This window comes from Eretmochelys imbricata, chromosome 15 (genome assembly GCF_965152235.1).
Source record: "Eretmochelys imbricata isolate rEreImb1 chromosome 15, rEreImb1.hap1, whole genome shotgun sequence".
Classification (NCBI taxonomy): domain Eukaryota; kingdom Metazoa; phylum Chordata; order Testudines; family Cheloniidae; genus Eretmochelys; species Eretmochelys imbricata.
The window spans coordinates 30,908,202-30,928,871 of NC_135586.1; the positions used below are offsets into that span (position 1 = coordinate 30,908,202).

Genomic DNA, 20,670 nt, shown 5'->3' on the forward strand with positions numbered 1-20,670 from the left:
TGATCTCCGAGGGGTTTGTGATGCTGTCTGAGCCTGAAGAGCAGACCTCTGCCGGGGCCCATGAGGTGTGACATCAAATAATGTAGCCTCTGCTTGTGCAAACAGATCAGGGAAGAGGACCGGAGTCCGCCCCCTTCCTCACCACCTCCACTTTTCTCAGTGATTCCTGGGGGATTCATCAAACAGCTTGTTCGGGAAACAGAGAAAGAATCCAAGGTAGCTAAACGGAAAGAGAAAGGCACCTTGAACTCCAAAGAAGACGTAAGTACCGAACGAATTGTGCCCTGTGTTCAGTAACCTGGGGGTCAGCTGTTGGTGTAACCTCCATCATCGAATGTGTATGGCGTGGCCCCCACAGTTGGCTGGGCCAGAGGATACCAGACTACTGCAACTGCCAGTTAGAGGAGCTGCTCCTTTAGCTCAATGGCTGGTGCTTTCAGTGCTGGATGTCCCAGGTTCATTCCCCACTGAGAACCTGAAAGGGCCCCAATATCTGTGTATCTGGGACAACGAGTACATCCTGAAAATGCCCCTGTGCTACAAAGGCAGAATGTTGTTGTCCATGATATTACGAGGGCTAAGATTTGGGTTTAGTGAGGGCTGCCAGGGGCAAGAGGGGAGAAACCACTCGTTTTCTTGTTTGCACAATTGTGTTTCTAACAGATCAAAAGTCTAGAGCCTCACTGCAGGGGCACCTTTTCATATGTGAGATAATCCTGGATGAAAACACTGGGAATGAATCTCGCTAGCAAAGCTACTTGTTAATAGACAATAGTATCAAAGTGGTAGGTAAGCTTGCAAGGCTCCTCAAACCAGGTTTGTAGTTGGTCCACGAGCAATGCCAAACCCAAAGTCCCCAATGTCTTTCTACAACGGCTGCTGTCACTGGAGTGAAGCTGGATGATTTTTTGGTGCTAGTTGCAAAGTTTTTCACTTGAGATGCGGGAATCAGAATCAGGGCAGTGTCTTCAAATGGTAATAAATGGATAAATTGGAGAGGGTTGAGAGAAGAGTCAAAAAATAATGAAAGCATTGGAAAACATGCGATAGAGTGATCCATTCAGCTCCTTAAGTCTATGTATCTTAACAAAGGGAAGGTTAAGGGTGATCACAGTCTGTAAGTACCTACGTGGAGAACAGAAATTTGCTAAAGGGCTCTTCAGTCTAGCAGACAAATGTTTAACAAGATTTAATGGTTGGAAGTTGAAGCCAGACAAATTCGGACTGGGAATTAAGTACTGTACACATTTTTTACAGTGAGGGTAATTAACCACTGGAACATTTACCGAGCGTCGTGATGAATTCTGCACTGATGGTAATTTTTAAAGCAGGATTGGGTGTGTTTCTGGAAGTTCTGATCTGTTTCAAACAGGACTGAATTCAGTGAAATCCTGCGGCCTGTGCTATGTAGGAGGTCAGACTAGAGTATCACAGTGGTCCCTTCTGGCCTTACAATCTATTAATCTAATCAAAGCTATTTGGGCTGGGGAGCCTGTGGGGGCCAAATGCTGGCCTGATTTACACTTTTTCCAGCCTTGGGACCTACTCCAGGAGGTCCGGCTTGCCGTTCAGACCAGCTGCCTTGATCCCAGCTAGATTCCCAGGGTCCTTAGCAGCCACGACTGTGGGAAAGGATCAGCCCCATCAATAAAACCACCCCCCAGATCCCAAAGAATCTCTACTGTTTCTAGTATGCAAAGCAACCTGTTTGGATGGGTGCCCTGGTGGCAGGGCCAGACCAGGTCAGTCAGGAGGCAGCCAGGGGACGTGTACATTGGAAGTAGCACTTCAAATGATGATACCAAGGGGAGGCTCCTCGGGAAGGTGCCAGGTGGCCTGTGGTCACCGGAAGGCCGTGCTGTCCTGGAATTTCCCTGGAAGTTTCTGGGTTGCCTGGCTCCGGCTTGGGGTTTGCTGGGTAGCTATGAAAACAGGGAGTTAGTCTCAGCAAATGCCAGCACACTCCATGGGCAGAGACTCAGCACCATTAATGTACAGCTGAGGCTTCGCTAATGCAATTAGCTGCCCTAGACATGCTTAACAGCCAGTCTAGAAATTAGGCAAAGTGAAAAATTCTCTGTGGTGCACATTGATCCCTTGGTCAGTGCCCAAAACGAATGGCTCAAAGGCATGACTAGCTGGCGAGGGAAGCGCAGAGTCTGTTCCATGGCAGCTCCATTCCTGAGCCAACAGACCTTCTCCTGGGGGAAGAATTCTGTTTTCCCCAGCTAGATATGGCACCAAAGGGTAATGGATAGATAGGGCCAGGTGACAATGCCTTCCTCACCCGGCTGTTGTTAATGTCCCCTGCCATCACCTCCACTGCCCGAGTCACGGACAAGCAGAGCAATGGGTGAAGGAATGGAGCTAGACCTTGCAGCTCAGTGTAAGCGTCTAGACTGGACATGTTAACAGGGACTGCTTGGAAGGAGAAACAGACCCCTCTCTCAGGATGTGGGCAGCCGGGGATGCGACAGGACTTTCTGCAGAGGGCCTGCTCAAAGCCTCTGTGCTATTTAAGCCCCAGGGGTTTGGGCTCCAACTTATATATTCATGTTAAAGCAAGAGCTGCGTGTGTCCCTGGGTCAGGGTTAGAGCCCTATGTCCCTTGCAGGGATGAGTCCTAGGTGTCCAGTCCTGCCAGGCATTCAGCATGCTCAGCTCCACTGGAGATGCTGGCACCAGGCTGGATGAAAACAGCTTGCAGGATTAGGCCCTGGGTAACATTGTCAGAAGGGCCAGGTTTTCACAGGTATTTGGCACCTGAAGGAGCAGATGGGCACCACGCGGGGTTTTCCAAAGCACCTGGTCACCTAACTTGAAAGTGAAATCAATGGGAGTCAGGAGCCGGGGGGCTTTTGCAAATCCCATGAGCTGCCCCTCTGCTCATTTAGGCACCTAAATAACTTCAGAAATCTGGCCCTAGGTCCCCCTAAATTAGGGGGCTAGGAGCCAAGATCACTGCTGAAAATGGGACATAAGAACAAAGCTGCGTTTTAAAATGTTGCTCCGAGTGCATATTGCTGTTCCCGCGATTTGTGATCTGACCCTGCAGTTTATCCCTATAAATTGGAAGCTACTTTTAGTTGCTCCAAGTCTCTCTCTAAAATCAAACCCTCTTCGACCCCCAGGTGAGGAGAGCAACTCACCAACCCCCTGTAGCTCTGCACCTGAGATGAAGCTAGGTCCAAGTTTCTGCAGGGACCCTGGTGCCTGTTGGCTGCCAAATCCAGGCTGATGGATTCACCGAGTGAGTTGTTCCTCTAACATCACCAGGCTTAATGCTAACAGGCTCCGCTTCATCTTGATTTTGTTTTTAGCCTCCTGGGAAGGACAACCACCACGTGCAGCAGTTTGTGACAAAGGATGAGAACATCCTTGAAGTAGGAGGAGAAATGGCAAGTGAAGGGCAACTGCTGCAGAATGGCCTGAACGGAGAGCAGCACGAAGGGGAAGTGGCTGCGGAACTTGCACCGAGAAAGCCTCTTCCCTTCAAGAGAGTCGTGAAGAGGAGCAACATCATGAAAGCCACCTCCCCGGCACCTGAAAAGGCAGCGGCCACTCCCAAACCAGGGAAGACAATCCCACCAGATGAGTCCAAGGTTGCCAAAGTTCCAAGTTCTGAGCAGAGCCCTAAGGAACAAAGTAAAGGGGAAAATGCCCCTACTGGTGCTCCAACAACCGGTAAGGATTTTCAGCGCCACCGTGAAGATCCTGCAAAGGAGGGCGACACACTGAGGAGAAAATGTCCTGAAAGTTCAGGGAGAGAGAAGGTGGTAACGAAGAAGCAGTGGGAGCCCCAAATCAAGGCTGAAATCAAGAAGGGGCAAGGGGAGATCAAGGAGAAGCCAGGGGAAATCAAGGCGGAACCAGTGGAAATCAATGAGGAACAAGGGGAGGTCAAGGAAGAACCAGTAGAAATCAAGGAGGAGCAAGGGGAGGTCAAGGAGAAGCCAGGAGAAATCGAGGAGGAACCAGTGGAAAACAAGAAGGAGCCTGGAGAAATCAAGGAGCCAGAGGAAAGCACAGACTCAGACAAGGTGATTTGGTGCCCTGTCCATGTGTCCTGCTGTACAGCTAGAGTATGGTGTACAGAGTCCTGCCCTGTGGAGTTAGAGTAAAAACCCCTTTGATACAGGAGACCTGAAATAAAATAAAAGCTGTTTAAGGTCCCAGATCATTGTATTATGTAGACTTAAAAGTGACAATTTGATTAGAATGCATGCAGATGTTAAAATGTGTAAGAATGTGCTTAGTGTTTAAATGTCATGAAAACCGGGTGGGATGTTGCATGCATTGTTTTCATGTATCTGTACCGAGTTATAATGTACTAGCAGACATTTGCATTGTCTGTACCCCTGTAACTAAGTAACCCAGCAAACGGGAAAGAAGCCTTGTGGAATGCAAATGAAGAACTTTAACAGGAAAGTGCTAATTCCTGTGGCTGGAAAGCAAATGGTCACTGTGTGTGAGATCAAAGGTCAAAGACTTTAAGAGATCAGATCAGAACTGCCTCTGCTTCCCTGTCTCCTGCTGCAGGAACTTGACTGTCTTTTTGTCTTCAGGTTCATGACGTGTGGTATGAAACAGAGAAAGTTTGGCTTGTCCAGAAAGATGGATTTACACTCGGTAACTTTCATTTTCTCTATCTCCGCTCTGTGATGTCTAAGATGAGTAATTTGCTTTGGTGCTGTTTGGAAGGGAGATAAACCCTCCAGCTTTGGATGCACCACTGGGGGCTAGGAGGAAACCTCCCCGGGGAAGCTAATCCAATCACTGCAGACTACAGGGTTTCTTCCTCTGAAGCAGCTGGCACTGGCCACAGCTGCAGCCAGGATGCTAGACTAGGTGGATCTCGGGTCTGATCCAGTCTGGCTATCCCTGTGTGGCCATTGCTGAGGCTCAGACAGGAGAGGAGCCTCTCCTACGAGCTGCGACCTCCTCCTAGTCTGGCAGTTACAGCAGGGGCCTGGGAGTGGGGCTCTTGGTTCTGTGCTGGGCTCCGTCAGGACTCACTGTGTGGCTTGGCCAAGTCCTGCCTGGCCAGGTCTCTAAAGTGCCAAATGCCTGCAGCTTGCATAGCCCCAGAAGGGTTAGTGGGAGCTCAGCCTGTCCAGAGATTCACCCATTAGGTTTGGATGACTTGCTTCTCTTGATCTGTGAAATGGGTTAAACCTTGTCTGGCTTTCTCACAGGCAGGAGGGTGTGAAACAGGATTATTGTATGCAAAGGGCCATGCAAGGTGCAAGTGCCACTAAGCCTGCAGCTGCTCGTGGGGAGAGAGGCAAAAATATCACCCTTGAAGTACAAGAGCAAAGCTAATGCCTGGTGGGATCTCTTTCCTGTTGGTCGCGCTCACTGAAGGCATGCAAACATTGGAGCCCATATTGCCCTCCCCTGTAACGTTCTTCCAGTACAGGCAGCGTTTGGTATTCGTTAAGGCAGTGTTTCCCAAACTTGGGACACCGCTTGTTCAGGGAAAGCCCCTGGCGGGCCCGGCCAATGGGGGCTGTTGGAAGCAGCGGCCAGCACGTCCCTCGGCCCATGCCACTTCCCGCAGCCCCCGTTGGCTGGGCACAGCGAACCGCGGCCAGTGGGAGCCGCGATCGGCCGAACCTGCGAACGCGGCAGGTAAACAAACCGGCCCGGCCCGCCAGGGGCTTTCCCTGCACAATTGGTGTCCCAAGTTTGGGAAACACTGCTCTAAGGTATTTCCCATGATGCTTTTTCTGTGGACACAGTTGTTAGCTCTCAGAGTTGGTTTTATAAACCAGCCTGAATCTCTCATTTGTACTGCGGCCCCTTTACCTCGCTCTGGCAGTGTGTGTACGTAACGTCTCCTCTGCGAGTGGAGGTGTGGATGCAACGTGGGTCGACTTATCTGTGCTAACTTGAATCTAGTTAGCATGGGTGACCATAGCGGTGCTGAACTGGCAGAACAGGCTTCAGCATGGACTAGCAGCCAGAGTACCAGCCAGCAGGGACCCTTCGTCTGTACTCCAGTGCTCGCCTGGGCTGAAGCCTGCTCTGCCACATCTACACACTGTTACCTGTGCTGGCTAGAACAAATGCGCACGCCTGCCTGTGCTGCCATGATGTCTACACTTGCAGTGTCGGCAGAGCCCTTCAGGCTGTGCGCACGACAGGGGTGTGAGTTCTAAAGCACTGGGCACTACTTGGACTGTGGAGATCCTGCTGGTGCGCACAAGAAGTTCCCGAGTGCACAGTCCTGGTGTGAGACCAGAATCGGCCCCTCTGTAGTTCTCTGAACAAGAACCAGACCTTGTGCAGGCCTGTTCAGCTACCTCTGTAATTAGCTGCCCCAGATTTAGGGAAGAGGTCATCTTTGGGCTTCCCTTGCAGCTACCGTGCTGAAGCCAGATGTGGGGACCCCGGAACTGCCAGCTGGGAGGGTGAGGATTCGCTTAGAAGTTGACAACACTGTCACTGAGGTGGACGAGGAGGACGTTCACCGGGTGAGTACCCAGAAATAAAACCCCACGGATGCTGTCAAACCTGCCTGGAAAGCCCCTTCCTCCATCCCAGCCAAAATGGTCTCTCTGCCCCAAGGCAAACCTCACTGCTCCTGTGAGGTGGGGGCAGCTCTGCTGAAGTCAATGGAACTGCACCAGCTTATGCTGATATACGTGGGCCCCCATCCCTAGTGGATGTCCTGTCTCGTGGCTGGAGATTCTCCTTGTGTTTACGAGACTTTTGGGCTGCTCAGTAATTGGCTTTCCTTTGCGACTGGCGGCAGTGCTTGGAATCTGTTGCACGTCAGGCTGCAGTTTGCAATAGCAGGGGTGGAGTGATGCTCTGGCTGCCACATGGCTCCTGACCTGCTGCAGCCCCGTCCCCTCCGTTCATCGACCTACTTTGCAAGACACTACTGAGCTCTACAATGATTTTGGTTCCTGCTCGCAGCTAATTGTACTGTACTCAACCCTATTAAAATGTGAGCTCTTGGGGAAGGGCCTCCGATTGGTTTGGAAAGTGTCTAGCACATTTTGGATGGTATGTCGGTATATATATTAATTTAGCAGCACCAAAACTGACCTCTTCTCTGCCCCAGGGAGTCCCATCTTGTGAGGTCTCTAACTGGGCACCCTCCCCCCATTCCAAGGGTGATCACAGGAAACTCTGGATTGAGCTGGAGAAATGTTAGGTTTCCCAGGTTATCAGTGTTCTCAGCTATGCACTGCGAGGAAGGAAATGAGTCTCTCCAGCACAGCCGGCCCTTCAATCGGCTTCTCACGCATTATCTTTTGTAGACCAATCCCTCCAAACTGGATTACACGGAAGATCTTGCTGCACTTCTCAGTCTGAATGAATCAAGCGTCATTAACACACTCCAGCACCGGTACCAGTCCCAGCTCTGCAACACGTATGCAGGACCCAGCCTGATTGCACTCAAGCCCAGCTGGGCCACTACTAGCTACTCAGGAAAGGTAAGTGGTGGGCTGGCCCTGTGACGTGTCTCATACAGAGGCTACATGATGGTGTGATAGATGTGGTAGATGGGTTCCCGGGCTTGGATTTAAGATGGCTGCAAATCTCTCACCATTGAATGCTCAGTTTATGGCACGTATTTCACAGGGAGCTATTTTAGAAGCGCTGTAGAGGGTTTTTTTTGTTTAGTTTGGAAAGTGATCTTCAGTGAATGTCCTGTTCCCTGGCGGCCTTTCCGAGGAGAATTCCGTGGATTCCATCCGTGTCCAGTAGGTGGTGCCATGGACCCATCTTAACAACAGAGAAGGGGCTGGGGAGCTGGAGCTGTGCTCAGCTCGTATAGGAGCTTCTGTATCGGCTGACAACAGCACACAGGGCTCCATTTTCTGATCAGCCCACATGGGATTTACACACCTGAGCCTCCTCCCTTCTTGTGGTGGGATCAGAACGTGGGTCCTTCTGTACGGCAGGGCAGAGCAAACTGAGTGGGGGTGAGACGTGTCCGTCGTGAAATGCGAAGCTGCATGAAAAATCAAGGGGGGAGGTTGCCTTGCATCAGGCACTTGAAACTAAGCCCAATTCACATGAACTTTTCAAATAAAAGCGGACCCATTTCGAAGCAAAAGCTGAGTGGGGCCGGCCTTTTCTTTCACCTTTCAGATGGTTGTTCTCATTAGATGAGTGTGCTTGCCTGATTTGAGTGAGACAAGAGCTGTTTTGCTGGAATTGCAAAGAAAGCGATGTATTTTGGAGAGGTGTGCGCTGAAAAGGGAGAGGAAACTGTGAAATTCTGCAAAACAGGAATTGAGTTTCTCAGAGCTCTAGGAAATTGGGCCAGTGGGTGACATGAAGGGGCAGAGAGGAGAGGAATCCTGTTAATGGCACAGCTGCTCATTAGCAAATGGGCTCATTAACAGTGGACTCTCTCTGCTTGCATGCTCCTATCCTGTCACCTGGAACTGTCCGTCTCTTCAGTCCGAGCGTCAGCCAGGCTCAAGGCAATGGGGGGTGGGGGTGCTTCAGGGAAGGAGGGTGAAAGGGCCTGCTGCTGGGAAGCCCAGTGGGGTTACAAAGCGCAGCCTGAATGGAAACAGACAGGCTTGACATTAAACCTTCAAAGTCTTTCATGTCTGAGAACCCCAACGGGCAACTCCGTGTTCAGCGAGATCATTAGAGCAGCTCCTTCACGCGGCCCTTCTGTCTCTAGGTGTTCAAAGGGAAGCGAGACAGCATGCCCCCTCACATCAGCTCCGTGGCACAGAGAGCCTACTGGAACCTGCTCATGCACCGGCAGGACCAGGCGATTGTGCCCCTGGGGAGAAGCGGTGCCGGGAAAACAACCTGCTGCCAGAGTGCTCTGGAATACCTGGTGGGCACCGCCCGCAGCGTGGACAACAGAGTCTCAGGTACAGCTGGGGAGACTGCCAGCGGGTGGCTATGTCTGCAGATTATTGTTCTGGGTATTGCAGTTGCACCTAGGGAGCCCACTGATGGACCAAGACTCCACTGTGCTAGGCGCTGTACAAACACAGAACAAAGAGACAGTCCCTGCCCCAAACAGCTTCCAATCCAAGTGCAAGTCAAGAGACAACTGGTGGTGACAGACGAATGGCTGGGGGAGAACAATGAGACGACACTCCTCTGCACTTGTGCTCCCCATCTGTCTGTCTACCTGTTGTGTCTTGTCCAATACATACATTGACCACTTGGAGAATTGGTCTGAAATCAAGATGAAATTCAATAAAGACAAGTGCAAAGTACTTCATGTAGGAAGGAAAAATCAAATGCACAAATGTTACAAAATGGGGAATTACTGGCTAGAGGGTAGTACCCCTGAAAAGGCTCTGGGGTCTGGATATGAGTCGGCAATGTGATACAGCTGTGAAAAAGGCTAAGATCATTCTGGGGTGCATTAGCAGGAGTGTTGTATGTAAGACAGAGGAGGTAACTGTCCCACTCTGCTCGGCACTGGTGAGGTCTCCACGGGAGTACTGTGTCCAGGTCTGGGTGCCACACTCTAGGAAAGATTTGGACAAATTGGAGAGAGTTCAGAGGAGAGCAACAAAAATGATACCAGGTTTAGAAAACCTGAGTTATGGGGGAAGGCTGGGCGACGGGTACCTGAGAACAGTCTTCACATATGTTAAGGGATATTATACAGAGGAGGGTGATCAATTGTTCTCCCTGTCCACTGAAGCTAGGACAAGAAATCATGGGCTTAATCTGCAGCAAGGGAGATTGAGGTTAGCTAGTAGAAAAAACTTCTTAGCTGTACAATAGTTGAGCTCTGGAACAGGCTTCCATAGGAGGCTGTGGAATTCCCGTCACTGGAGATTTTTAAAGACAGGTTGGACAAACCCCTACCGGGGATGGTCTATTTACTCAATCCTGCCTCAGTGCCAGGGCCTGGACCTGATGAGCTCTGGAGGACCCTTTCAGCCCGACATTTCTGTGTAAGCTGTTGGGGGCAGAGGCCTCTCCTGTGTTTGTACAGTGGAGCCTGGTCTCTAACTGGGGCTGCTGGGTGCTGCCATAATACAGATCATTATAATTAATTTTAGTTTGGCTCAGCATTGCAAGCAGTGGGCTCAGCATACTGCAAGAGTGAGTACGGGCCAGTTTTATGAATTTACCAAGGTGCTGATGAGATTTTGTTAAAGCTGAAATCTAACAAACTATATTTTCCAACTGGATAAATGTGACAGCCACTATGTGAATGGAATGTAATAAGGATAATTCCTTTGTATTGAGTCCCAGGAGCAGTAGCTCATTAGTGTTAATACTAGGTTCTTTTTCAGGTCTACTTTTACCTTGGACAATATTTCCCAGATCAGGACACTTAGTTATTCTGAACCAATCACCAAGTTTATTACTTCAGTGAGAACCACATGGGTCTGTAAAGGCCAAGGTTTTGCAGACTTCAGGGCAGAGGAGCGTGTCAAGGAAGGATATGGAGGAGGGCAAGGAGGTGGCTCTGTGTGGATGTTTATGGGGAACTTCTCCCATGTGTGCACAGAACTGATCACAGATAGGAATGAAAAGGGCCGGACAGTCCTCTCCAGTTATGCGAGTGGAATCCCCCAACCTTTGTGTTCCTGTTCGTGCAAAGTCCTAGCACCATTCTGACGAACAGAGGTTCTCGGAGCCAGTGCTTCTGATACATGAGGTTCTGGGTGCTCTCCTGGCCGTTGACTGTGAAGTCGATTCAGCTGCAGCGTGATGGCTGTGGAACCTGACACAGTGTGGTTGCATTTTTTTTTTTTAATTTTTTTTTTTGCACAAAGGGGAAAGGAAGAATACGTATTAATTTATCCCTTCTACATGTGTAGTGTGCCTGTCTCCAATGCTCCAGGTGCAGTAACATTTTGGAATGATTTTAGAATTTGCTCCCTCACCCCGTTTCCCCAGAGCCTGGGTTTGCTAGGCTTTCCAGCATCTCTTCCCCTCCCTCTGGTAAGGCTGTGGAGGAGGGTGTGGATTGAGATGTCTCCATTTATGGATAGTCCCTGGTCTACATTTACATTGTATTGTTTTATTGCTGGGGCAGGAGACCGCAGCCTGGATGGCACCTACAGATGACTTTTTAAAATCAAATAAATAAATAAATTAAACATTTTCTGATCTAGGTTTACCCAATGGCCTGGCATGCAAAAATGAAGGCCTTCCCAAGGGATAAACAGAATGGTGAGCCAGCAACCTCCACAGTGTCATCACAGTCTTCCCTGCTAAGAGAGTCTGTGCCTTGCGGGCCCATCAGTGCAGGACCCAAAGAGATGGCCTTGGGAGTTGCGACTTGGAGGAGGGTCTGATTTTCAGCGAAGAACATGAATGCTTTTGGGATAGCAGCAGCCATGTATAGCTGACGCACTGGGGCCCAGGGAGATGGAGAGCTGGGATTCGAACCGGGCAAGCATGCAATGTTCTGTTACAGCCAGCTTGTTGCAGACCAGATTGTTTGTCTTGATTTTTGCAGTGGAGAAGATTCAGGCCATGTTCATAATCCTCAAAGCCTTTGGGACAGTGACCACCTGTCACAACAGCACCTCTACTCGCTTCTCCATGGTCGTGTCGCTGGATTTCAACGCCACAGGCCGAATAACAGCTGCTCACCTCCAGGTAACGCTGCATGTCCCTGCTACCGCATCCAGGTCAGGTGCTGCACAGTGCCAGGCTCTTCCACTGGCAAGGTGGGAGAGCTCAAGTGACCAAAGGAGACCTACTGCAATTCTTCGGTGTCCTTGTATGCCAGGTGCAGGGTTGGTCCTCTCTGGCAGCACCACACAGTAATCCCCGCGGTCACCCAGCAGTTGTGGAAATGCATGGAGTTTCCTGCTGGGGACATGAATGGGTGGAGGTTTATAGGAGGTAAAGGGGAATGCAAGTGCTGCCCAGTAAAGCATCTCTATAAAACTTCTCCCTTACTTGTGGTCTAACGGGGTGTGAGAATTCTGGGGGCTATTCCTGGACCATGTGCATGGTAGAGCGATGGTCAGCTGCTTTTCATGCAGACCCCTTCACTCCATGGTTGGTACAGTCATCATCCGACTGAGTCCTTGCAGAGCACTCTTCTGGTGTCAGCTGCTTAACCCTGGCAAACCCCTGCATGGAGGGTCAGCATTGTGTGGAGGCCAAGGCAGAGGGGAGCAGCCTGCCCAAGGCCACTAGGGCCATGGTTAGAACTGGAGTCCCTGCTTTGAGTCCAGTACTTAGTGCCAGGCGATGCCGAGGGAGTGTTGCCAGACCCGGTTAACAAACCAGAAAGCGTTTGCATTGTCCTGTGGAATACGAACCCTGGAGAAAATAAGCTGATTAAAAAATGGATCTGAAAGCAAGGCCACCCCTGCCACAAGGAGTGTCCTGGTGGAACATTCAGTTAATAGGCAACAAGTAACATCTGCACCCGCTGTCCGCGGCTCTGGATTCTCCGCTGCTCTGAGACAAGCCAAAGCACCTCAGAACCTGGGGTGACGGCGGCGGCCTGAGCGCTGACTGGCAGCTGGTTTCTGTGTATTTAATGGAAAATGGCTCTACCTATTTGCTGCCAGGAGGGACAATGGCAGCTGCAGCCCTGCCTGTGTCCCCCGTCTCTCATCTGTCCAGCATTAGACTTAGGTCATCCAAATTCCTGCTAAGCAGGAGCTTTTCAGTGATGCCGCTGGGCCCCACAGCAGCCAGTAACCAGCCACCTCCTCTTGGGGAGACAAGCAGAGTGGGACTGGTGTGAAATATGCATAAGTAAATCTATAATTTGGCATTTAATTAGCAGCACCGTACATGTTGACCGTGAAATTAAACAGAAGCCTCTATCTGCTTTCATTATCACTGCCGGTAAGGGAAGCAAAGCTCTGCCCTTGTTCTCAGGAGCTGAGCTGCTTGGGTGGGAATCCCAGGGACCAAGAATCAAGCAGCAAATACTCCCTGCATGTCACTGGCACATGCTTCCTACGGCTCTGGCCCTGCCACAGAGCTAGCAGACCTTGCCTCGGGGCTGGAACATTCCCGTGAGTGCACTGGCTGGGCCCCTCTGCTGAGCCGCAAGAAGGGAACCAGCCCTGCACCCGCCTGGGACGGGGCAGACTAGAAGAGACACCCCTGGTGCAGCTCAAGGCTGACTTTGGCTCTCTCACTATTTCCATTTCTAATGCTCCTGGAAATCCGCTGCATCAGTTCTTCTTCCGAGATTAAATTCCCTGAATCCCTGAGTTTGAAAAAGGCCAGTTATTGTGTGCATGGAGAGACGCTCCAGGTGATGGAGGCTTTTCTGTCTTTCTTTTCCCTTCAACTCACCAAGGTGTCCATGTAGCAACATAACCCCCCTTGGCTTCCTGTGTGTACAGGTCAGGTTGCCAGGGCTAACTGTGGATGAGTTGGGAAGTTAACGGCAGTGTGGAGAAGGCTGTTCCCAGCATAGAGGGGAGAGCAGCAAGGAGTCACTGACCAGGAGTGTCCCCGATTTCCAAGAGCAAGTCTTTGTAGTAAGCAGTGATGGCGAAGCTGCCAGGCTCCACCCCCTCTCTGCTGGCAGGATTGGCTTGGCTTGGCTCGGCTCAGCACTGAGTGCGTGGGGAGATGTGTCCAAGCCATCTGAACATGCACTGCTCTCTGGCACTGCATAGCGGATAATCATCTGCAGCTCTATGGGGAAACTATCACAAGAATTGGCTCTTTGCAGTAGGTTGGCGCTTCAGCTGCAAAGGCAGGAGCACTCAGCCATAAAAAATAATAAAGGTCAAAGAGTTTGGTTCAGGCTCATTTCCAGTTCTGGAATGGTTTGCCTGTCCCTGGGATACAAAGGAAAGTATCATTTGAGTGGTCGTTAGCGTTTTCAACAGCGCCTAGGTGATGTAAAGCCCAAGTTCCACTGAAAGTCCCTTACATGCTGTTGAAAGTTTTACCCCTTCATGCCTTGGGCTAAATCCTCCTCTCAGTTACACCAGTTACTTCGCAGGGGTGTTGGGCTGGTGTAACCCAGAGAAAAATTTGGTCTCTCAAATAATCCATTTTCAAAAGCTTTAATCTTTTGTCCAAATACAAAATATGTTAAAAATCCAGGTGGCATCATCCTATCCCCAGGCCTGTGGGTCTGGCTCACTCCTCGGTGACTCTGATCTGGCCAGCGATGGGCGTTTGGCGTAAAGAACCCCTGCCGTCACAATGTACGATGGTCATTTGGCTATTCCCAGCCAGTCTGGGTTTCACAGCCTCTGGGCTCGGCTGGCCCTGGGCGGGGATTGCAGGCTGGGGAGTGGATGCTGACCTTCTCTTTCTTTCCTCTGCCAGACGATGCTGTTGGAAAGGGTCCGTGTTGCACAGCAACCAGAAGGAGAGAGCAACTTCAGTGTCTTTTCTCAGATGCTGGCAGGCCTGGACATGGCTCACAGGTATAGCTGAGGCTACATGGGTGGGACGAAATCTGGTGTGTCTGTGTGCAATAGCTTTCTGCCATGCACTCATGGCTAGATGCCATGGTGATGGGGCCACTTGAAGTGACGCATCCAGCACAGACTGGTCTAACAAGATTGGATGGGGGTGAGGGAGTGAGACGTGTTAATATCTACCCTCCCCAGGGGACGGGTTCATGAAGACAGACTGAGGGACAAACTGTTCCCTACAGCAATGGGACCAACCTCAGCAAGGTCATCGCGTGCAGCCAGGGAGATTGAGGTTTGATTTTAGGACACACTTTCTAGCTGTAAGGGTAGTCAAGCTCTGGAACGGGCTTCCAAAGGAGGTTGTGGAATCCCCGTTACTGGAGGTTTTTAAGAACAGGTTGGACAGGGATGGGCTAGATAATACTTGGTCCTGCTTCAGTGCAGGCTGGACTAGACTAGATGGACTAGATGACCTCTTGAGGTCCCACATTTCTACAATCCTGAGTGCACCCAAGTAAGTCCCTGGAGGAGGTTTGCTGAGGGCGGGATGGATTACGAACCCAAAGGAGCGCACGGGGGCCGCCAGAGAATGCGCAGCAGCATAGCGAGGGGCGAGGAGGAGGCAGTGATGGGTGGGCGAGGACAGCAGGCAAGGAAAGGGCTAGTTAATTCTTGCATTGGAGGGGACAGTAGGGCGGGATACAAGGCTCTGTTCAGAGGCTTCCAGGCAAGAATGGAGCCTGTGAGAAACACGTATGGACTAGGGGGGATTCTAGCAATCTCTCTCCTGTCTGTTTCTGTTTGTGCTGAGAGCTATTGGTCTCTCTAGCTGGGTTACCAGTCAGGGAAAGATGAGCCTCTCTAAATAAATAGGCTCTTTTAGCACTTCCTGGCAAACAGTCCCTATTATGTGGTGAAAAACACCAGCCAAGGGAGGTCAGGATCTTGGTGCTAATCTGTTGCTGTGTCTTGTGCGGGGTAATAAACCTGTGTGAGAGAGGCACAGCTGGAGGAGACCCTGGGCTGGGGTCCTGTCAGGGCTGAGGTCTGCTAGCTCCTCAAGCAGCGCTGAGGCCCAGAGGTCAGACTAACCCAAAGGACTCCCTTTCTCCTGCACTGGCAGCTGAATCCCAATGAAGAGGGCGATTTCTTTGCCATTGTGGGGCAGTGATGTGTGTGTTCAGCTCTCTCTTACAGTCCGTCCCTTTCCAGAGAGAGGAATGAAAAGCAGTTCAGTTCTTTCCTCCCAGCTCCTGCAGGAATATTCCACAGGTTGAGTCCAGGAGCCATTCCTCAGGGAATGTCAGGAAAATCCTTTCATGGCTGTGGGAGACAGAGGCCGAACTCATGTTCTCTAACCAGTAGCTGCCGGTTAAGTAACAATGTACAGAAGTTACGATCTTGCAGTATAGCAGGTCAGGAGGAGATCTTCACTGCATAGGTCCATTTAGACTCTTCTAGCCAATTGTGCAAGCCCCTCTGATTACACTCAGAGAACGGTGTTCAGGTATAAGTTTTAAAAAAAGGCTACAAATCACAACATTTCAGTGTGCTGGTCACTTGGGTCATCCCTTGTGGAGGTGCAGTACTGTCTGCAAATATAACCTCACCACTGCAAACCTCAGCACACGAGACTGAGATCTTGCACCCGATCAATATTTCATACAGCACATTTCCCCTCACTTGCTCCTCCGACATTCATTAGTAGTCAGCTGTACCATGACCCAGTGCCTTTGAAGGTACGAGTTCTCAGCTGGGTGATGGGCACTGTGGTTTCCATGTCCCTTTATTATTACAAAAAGTCCATTTCAATAACGAGATGTATCCCCTAGACAGAAGGGTGGATACATTAGACTCTTCAACAGCTAGACGTGATGAGGTTTCGGCAGGGAGCTCTGTGTGTGTGTGTGGAGAGAGATGCTAGATAAAAGTGACGCACTTAGAAATATGGGTCAAAGGAGTATTACACCAATGAGAGAGTGGGCCTTATTCTCCTCTTGTGTACACGGGTGTAAATCGAGAGTATAGCCAGCTAGGTCGATAGGCGCTTCCATGCACAAAATGTGTACAGGCTTCAGAAGAGTCAAGCCACCAATTCTGAGATGTTTCTCCTCAGTCACAGAGTTGCTAATGGACACAGTTGGCAGATCTGCATAGCTTTCTGTTCGATAACTATTAGACCATTGGGATCTGCTTCCAGGCTCCCCTGTTCCCCCCACTATTTATACTCAAGAGCTGCTTTGTGAAAGCGTTTTCCAGTTCTCTGTGATGAGGGATGAATACAGAACAGAGATTCTTGGAACGTATAGTGCAGATCATCCTGGATACCTTGCACTAAGCACAACACTTCTGTGCTGATAAAGAAGGTGAAAAAAAAAATCTGTCTGGCAGAGGCTTTGTTGTAAAGGTCTTTTGACAGGATTGCCCTTGACCAGGCTATTGTTAGAGGCAGATGTATTGTTATGGGCTAATAAGGGAGACTTTAAACAAGAATTGTAGGATCAGACAAATCAACATGATATAGTCAGGGGATGGGAATTAGGCTCTGGAACCGTACTGAGGGACTCTGATTTCCCCAGCAGAGGGAGCAGAATACCTATGAAATGATTTCCCCACACAGCATTTGATTTTAGTTTTGGCCTGTTTGTTAATCTGTTGTCTGATAGAATGAGATTGGACAACAAAGGCACATAAGCAACAGAAATCAGGGCATTGTATTATAGGGAGTTTGTTTCCGGGTGTCTTCTTAGGGGAAGTGAGCAAACGTTAAAGGTTCCGGGGTGTGGAGTGATCACTTTCAGAGATTTGAGTGTGCAATTGAGCGAGAAATCTTCAGAGAACAGGTTCGGGCAGGAGACTTCTGGCGCTTTTGCATCTTGGCTAAAACCAGGATTGGGCGAATCAGAAGAAAATGAAAAATAATTCCCAAAAAATTCAGTTAACAGTTTAACACACACACAAATAATTGAATTCTGGATGCCAGTTTGGGTCACTTTTCATTTTATTTGAATGATTTCACCTCCCACCTAATAACTCTGGGCTGCACCCGACCCAAGTTAATTCGCCCTCTGCTACAGAAATAGTCCCACTGATTGTTGACTCCGCTGGCAGGGCCATCTCCCCTCGTACCTGCAGCGCTCCATACACACCAAGGAACGAATGCCCTGGAACCCAGGAGGCCTGAGCTCTGTTTGCTTTAGCTGGCCCATGTGGTTCCTGGAATTCCCCATCTCCCTTTCACGGAACCATGTGGGCACCCTGGTTCGTATCTGCAAAGCTGGGTTGTGACTGCAATGCTGACCCTGTGCGATACCGTACAGCATGGTAGTGAATTCACACTACAACAGAATAGCTCACTAGCATGTGATTTGTATTGTGGAGTTGGTAATTGCAGGACTGGAGGTATAAACCCGTACATGGCTAGGAGCCTTTATTAATCACCTCGCCTCCAAACCCAATGAGTTACTTATCAAAGGGAGGGAAAGGAAGTGTCAAGTATGTTTGTACATCTTGTGCATGCAGCATGGACTGCAAGGGGGGGACTAGCACTCAGAAATCAGGAAACAAAGATGGGAATTGGAGAGAATTTGCTTTGGCGAAAGGAGTTGAAACTGCTGGCCAGTGAAGGCCTTTCTAGAGTGAAGTTTGCAATACTCCTTTGGGCTTGATGATCTCGAAAAGGGCACAGAGAAGCATTTCTAATAGCACGAGCCTTTAGGAAACACACCTGAAAACATGAGTTTAATATGCCCTCCTCCCTCGAGAGAGACATGCTCGCTCTCTCTCAGCGGAGCGATTGGATTAGCTCCTTCGGTGGCTTTGAAAACTACTCAGTGCCATTGCATTGGGTCACATTTTCGTGCACCAGATCCTGCTCCCTCTGAGAGCAATAAGACCGATCAGGTAGCACTGAGGTGTGGTTTAATTTTCATTTTTCATAACTGCTTTCAGGACGATGCTGCACTTGCACCAGATGGCTGAGAGCAACTCCTTTGGAATTGGGCCGTGTTCGAAGGTAGGGCATTACCTCCTGCTTTGCCTGTATTGCTTTTCCCTGGACTGTTTTGTACAGCGCTGTTTGGTGTGCATGGCTTTGTTCCGATGCACCATGTGACAAGAGTGTTGCTCCTAGGCATGAACCTTTGAAATGACACTTCCTCTGGTTTTAGAAATATGCTGCAGGTGGAGAGTTTGTCAGCTGTGCATTAGCAGAGCAATACTCCTCAGATGAAATTACCTGCCCAGCCGAGGTGGACCCTTCCCATGTAGTGTCATGGAGGTCTAAACAGAAAATTTAGGGGTCATCATGTGATGTATGGAATGCACAGACCCTGAACTTCCCTGAGACATTTTGAACCTAATGTGGCTCCTGAATAGACCGGCTGGAAAACAAGAATTTGGCTTTGTGAAAAAAAAATTAAATTTCCACATTTGTTTTTGTTCCACGTTCGTATAAAAACCAGAGAGCGAGTGCTCCTGCTTCAGAGTCAGGACTTTCACTGGGCCTCTCGCATCCCAGGGGAGTGCTCTCAAGGCTACTGGCCATTCTCTCTCTCTCTGACCAGAAATATCCTGGACCTGAGAAACCTCCCCAATGACACTTTCATTGACAATGACACTTTTCCATGGCAAGTTTTGTTTTTAGCGATTCAACATTTTCTGATGAAAAGACATTTCATTGAAAAAATTGGACTGGCTCTACCTCTCAATTTCAGAGTTAGGGTGCAGGGGTCTGAACCAAATCCTGGGAGCAAGAAACCTCTGAATTACTTGCACAGCACCTCCTTCCTTGAATGGACAGTTCATTTCAGGATGGATGGACTATACATTTTCTCTAAAATACAGCTGTCTCTCTTGGGAGGCTCAAGAACAAGTGCCTTCGTCACACCCACTGGCTCCCAATTCGGATGGAGTTTGCATTTCTTCTCAGTCATGGATGGAAAAGTGGGTGGTGTGTCATTAGCTTGGGTGCACAGGAGAGCAGGCGAGGAGCCAGGGAGTGCGTCAGAAGGAGCTGAGTTTATTTGTTAAATAGTGTGAAAATGGTTTTCTGGACTGCAAGACCCAATCTCTTCATACCGCTCTGTGGGAAGAGAGAGGGGTGACTATGGAGTCTCCAGTGGCCTGATTCGCTGCTGGCCTGTCCCAGACCCATACCATGACACCAGAACGTCGACTCCCACCTCTGATCAGCCAGCGGTGCCAGCCTCCATCATCCACTTGGTACATTTCTCAACAGGCACCTTTGTGGTTGCTTCTACACGGCCCTCGTACTTTGGAGGAGCTTCCCATAATCCCCTGCTAAGCTACCTGCTTCAAATCCCCCCGTAAAACTCTCGTTTACCAGGACGCGTACATAAAACCTGACAATGGCTAGCCCCGGCTGTGCTGAGAGCACTGGGTATCGTGCTGACGGATACTGTGTCATTGGTTCTGAGTGCTCCCCTCGCAGTATCTATCTATCTATCTATCTATCTATCTATCTATCTATCTATCTATCTATCTATCATCTCTTCTCTTGTAAGCTCCTTGAGACAGGCCCATCTGTTCACTCTGTCTGTACAGCACCTAGCACAACTGGGTCCTGGTCCTTGGCTCGGGCTCCTAGCCGCTCTGGTAATGTCAATAGTAAATACTAGCAGTAATAGCTGTAGTAACGCAGTGCGCCTTGGCATCCGGCTGGCTAGTTAGGTAGAAGATCTTGCAGTGATTGGGACCCCCCAGTCTGGAGCTGTCGCCTTGGTCCGAGCACACAGTGACTTTGACACACACTTCTCATTTTGGCTCCCAGTGCTAGATACTGCGACAGGCTCCAGAACGGCCCTTGTCTTGTGCTGGGTTATGCTGAGCTCTGTTGGGGTGGTGAGGGATGAGGCAGTGCAGTGGGGGACAGTGCAAGTGAAGGAGCTGAAATTCCTTAGCACAGCTTTACAGTGGGTACCCGGAAGGCACTGCTAGCTGATCTGAGGGAGGGCTGGTGAAGGGAAGCAGAGGGAGCAGGCAGAGACTGGGGGATTGTGGGCCACTGGTTTCTTGGTGTCTGTAGTGGAGCAGTCTAGCATCCTGCTGGATTAGAGTTTGTCTCAACCTTGTATTTCGAAATTCAGGCACTCACTGCAGCACCTTTAAGGAAATATGTCGGCCTCTAACATCACTGATTCAGTTAAATCAGACAGAACGTACTGTTCTAAATATGTGTGAATAATTCCTGATATTTCCTTGCGACAGTAGTTCTCAGATGGGTGAGATCATGCTTTGGAGAACATCAGAATAATATTTTTAGGGGCTAGAACTACACTTGGTTTTCATCATCTGCTCCTTATTAGTTTTAGCTGTTTGCGGGTATTAG

General features: G+C 49.8%; 1 protein-coding gene across 1 annotated transcript in view; it reads left to right on the top strand.

Moving 5' to 3' along the window:
• Nucleotides 1-248: 248 nt before the first annotated feature.
• Nucleotides 249-20,670, top strand: part of MYO18B (myosin XVIIIB) — a 183,580-nt gene continuing 163,158 nt past the window's right edge. Inside the window, exons 1-9 of the mRNA XM_077834845.1 lie at nucleotides 249-261; nucleotides 3,321-4,040; nucleotides 4,566-4,629; nucleotides 6,364-6,476; nucleotides 7,272-7,448; nucleotides 8,657-8,855; nucleotides 11,423-11,565; nucleotides 14,230-14,330; nucleotides 18,273-18,336. Coding sequence (XP_077690971.1) covers nucleotides 3,396-4,040; nucleotides 4,566-4,629; nucleotides 6,364-6,476; nucleotides 7,272-7,448; nucleotides 8,657-8,855; nucleotides 11,423-11,565; nucleotides 14,230-14,330; nucleotides 18,273-18,336 — 1,506 coding nt within the window. The 5' untranslated portion in view covers nucleotides 249-261; nucleotides 3,321-3,395. The remainder of the gene's footprint in view (nucleotides 262-3,320; nucleotides 4,041-4,565; nucleotides 4,630-6,363; nucleotides 6,477-7,271; nucleotides 7,449-8,656; nucleotides 8,856-11,422; nucleotides 11,566-14,229; nucleotides 14,331-18,272; nucleotides 18,337-20,670) is intronic.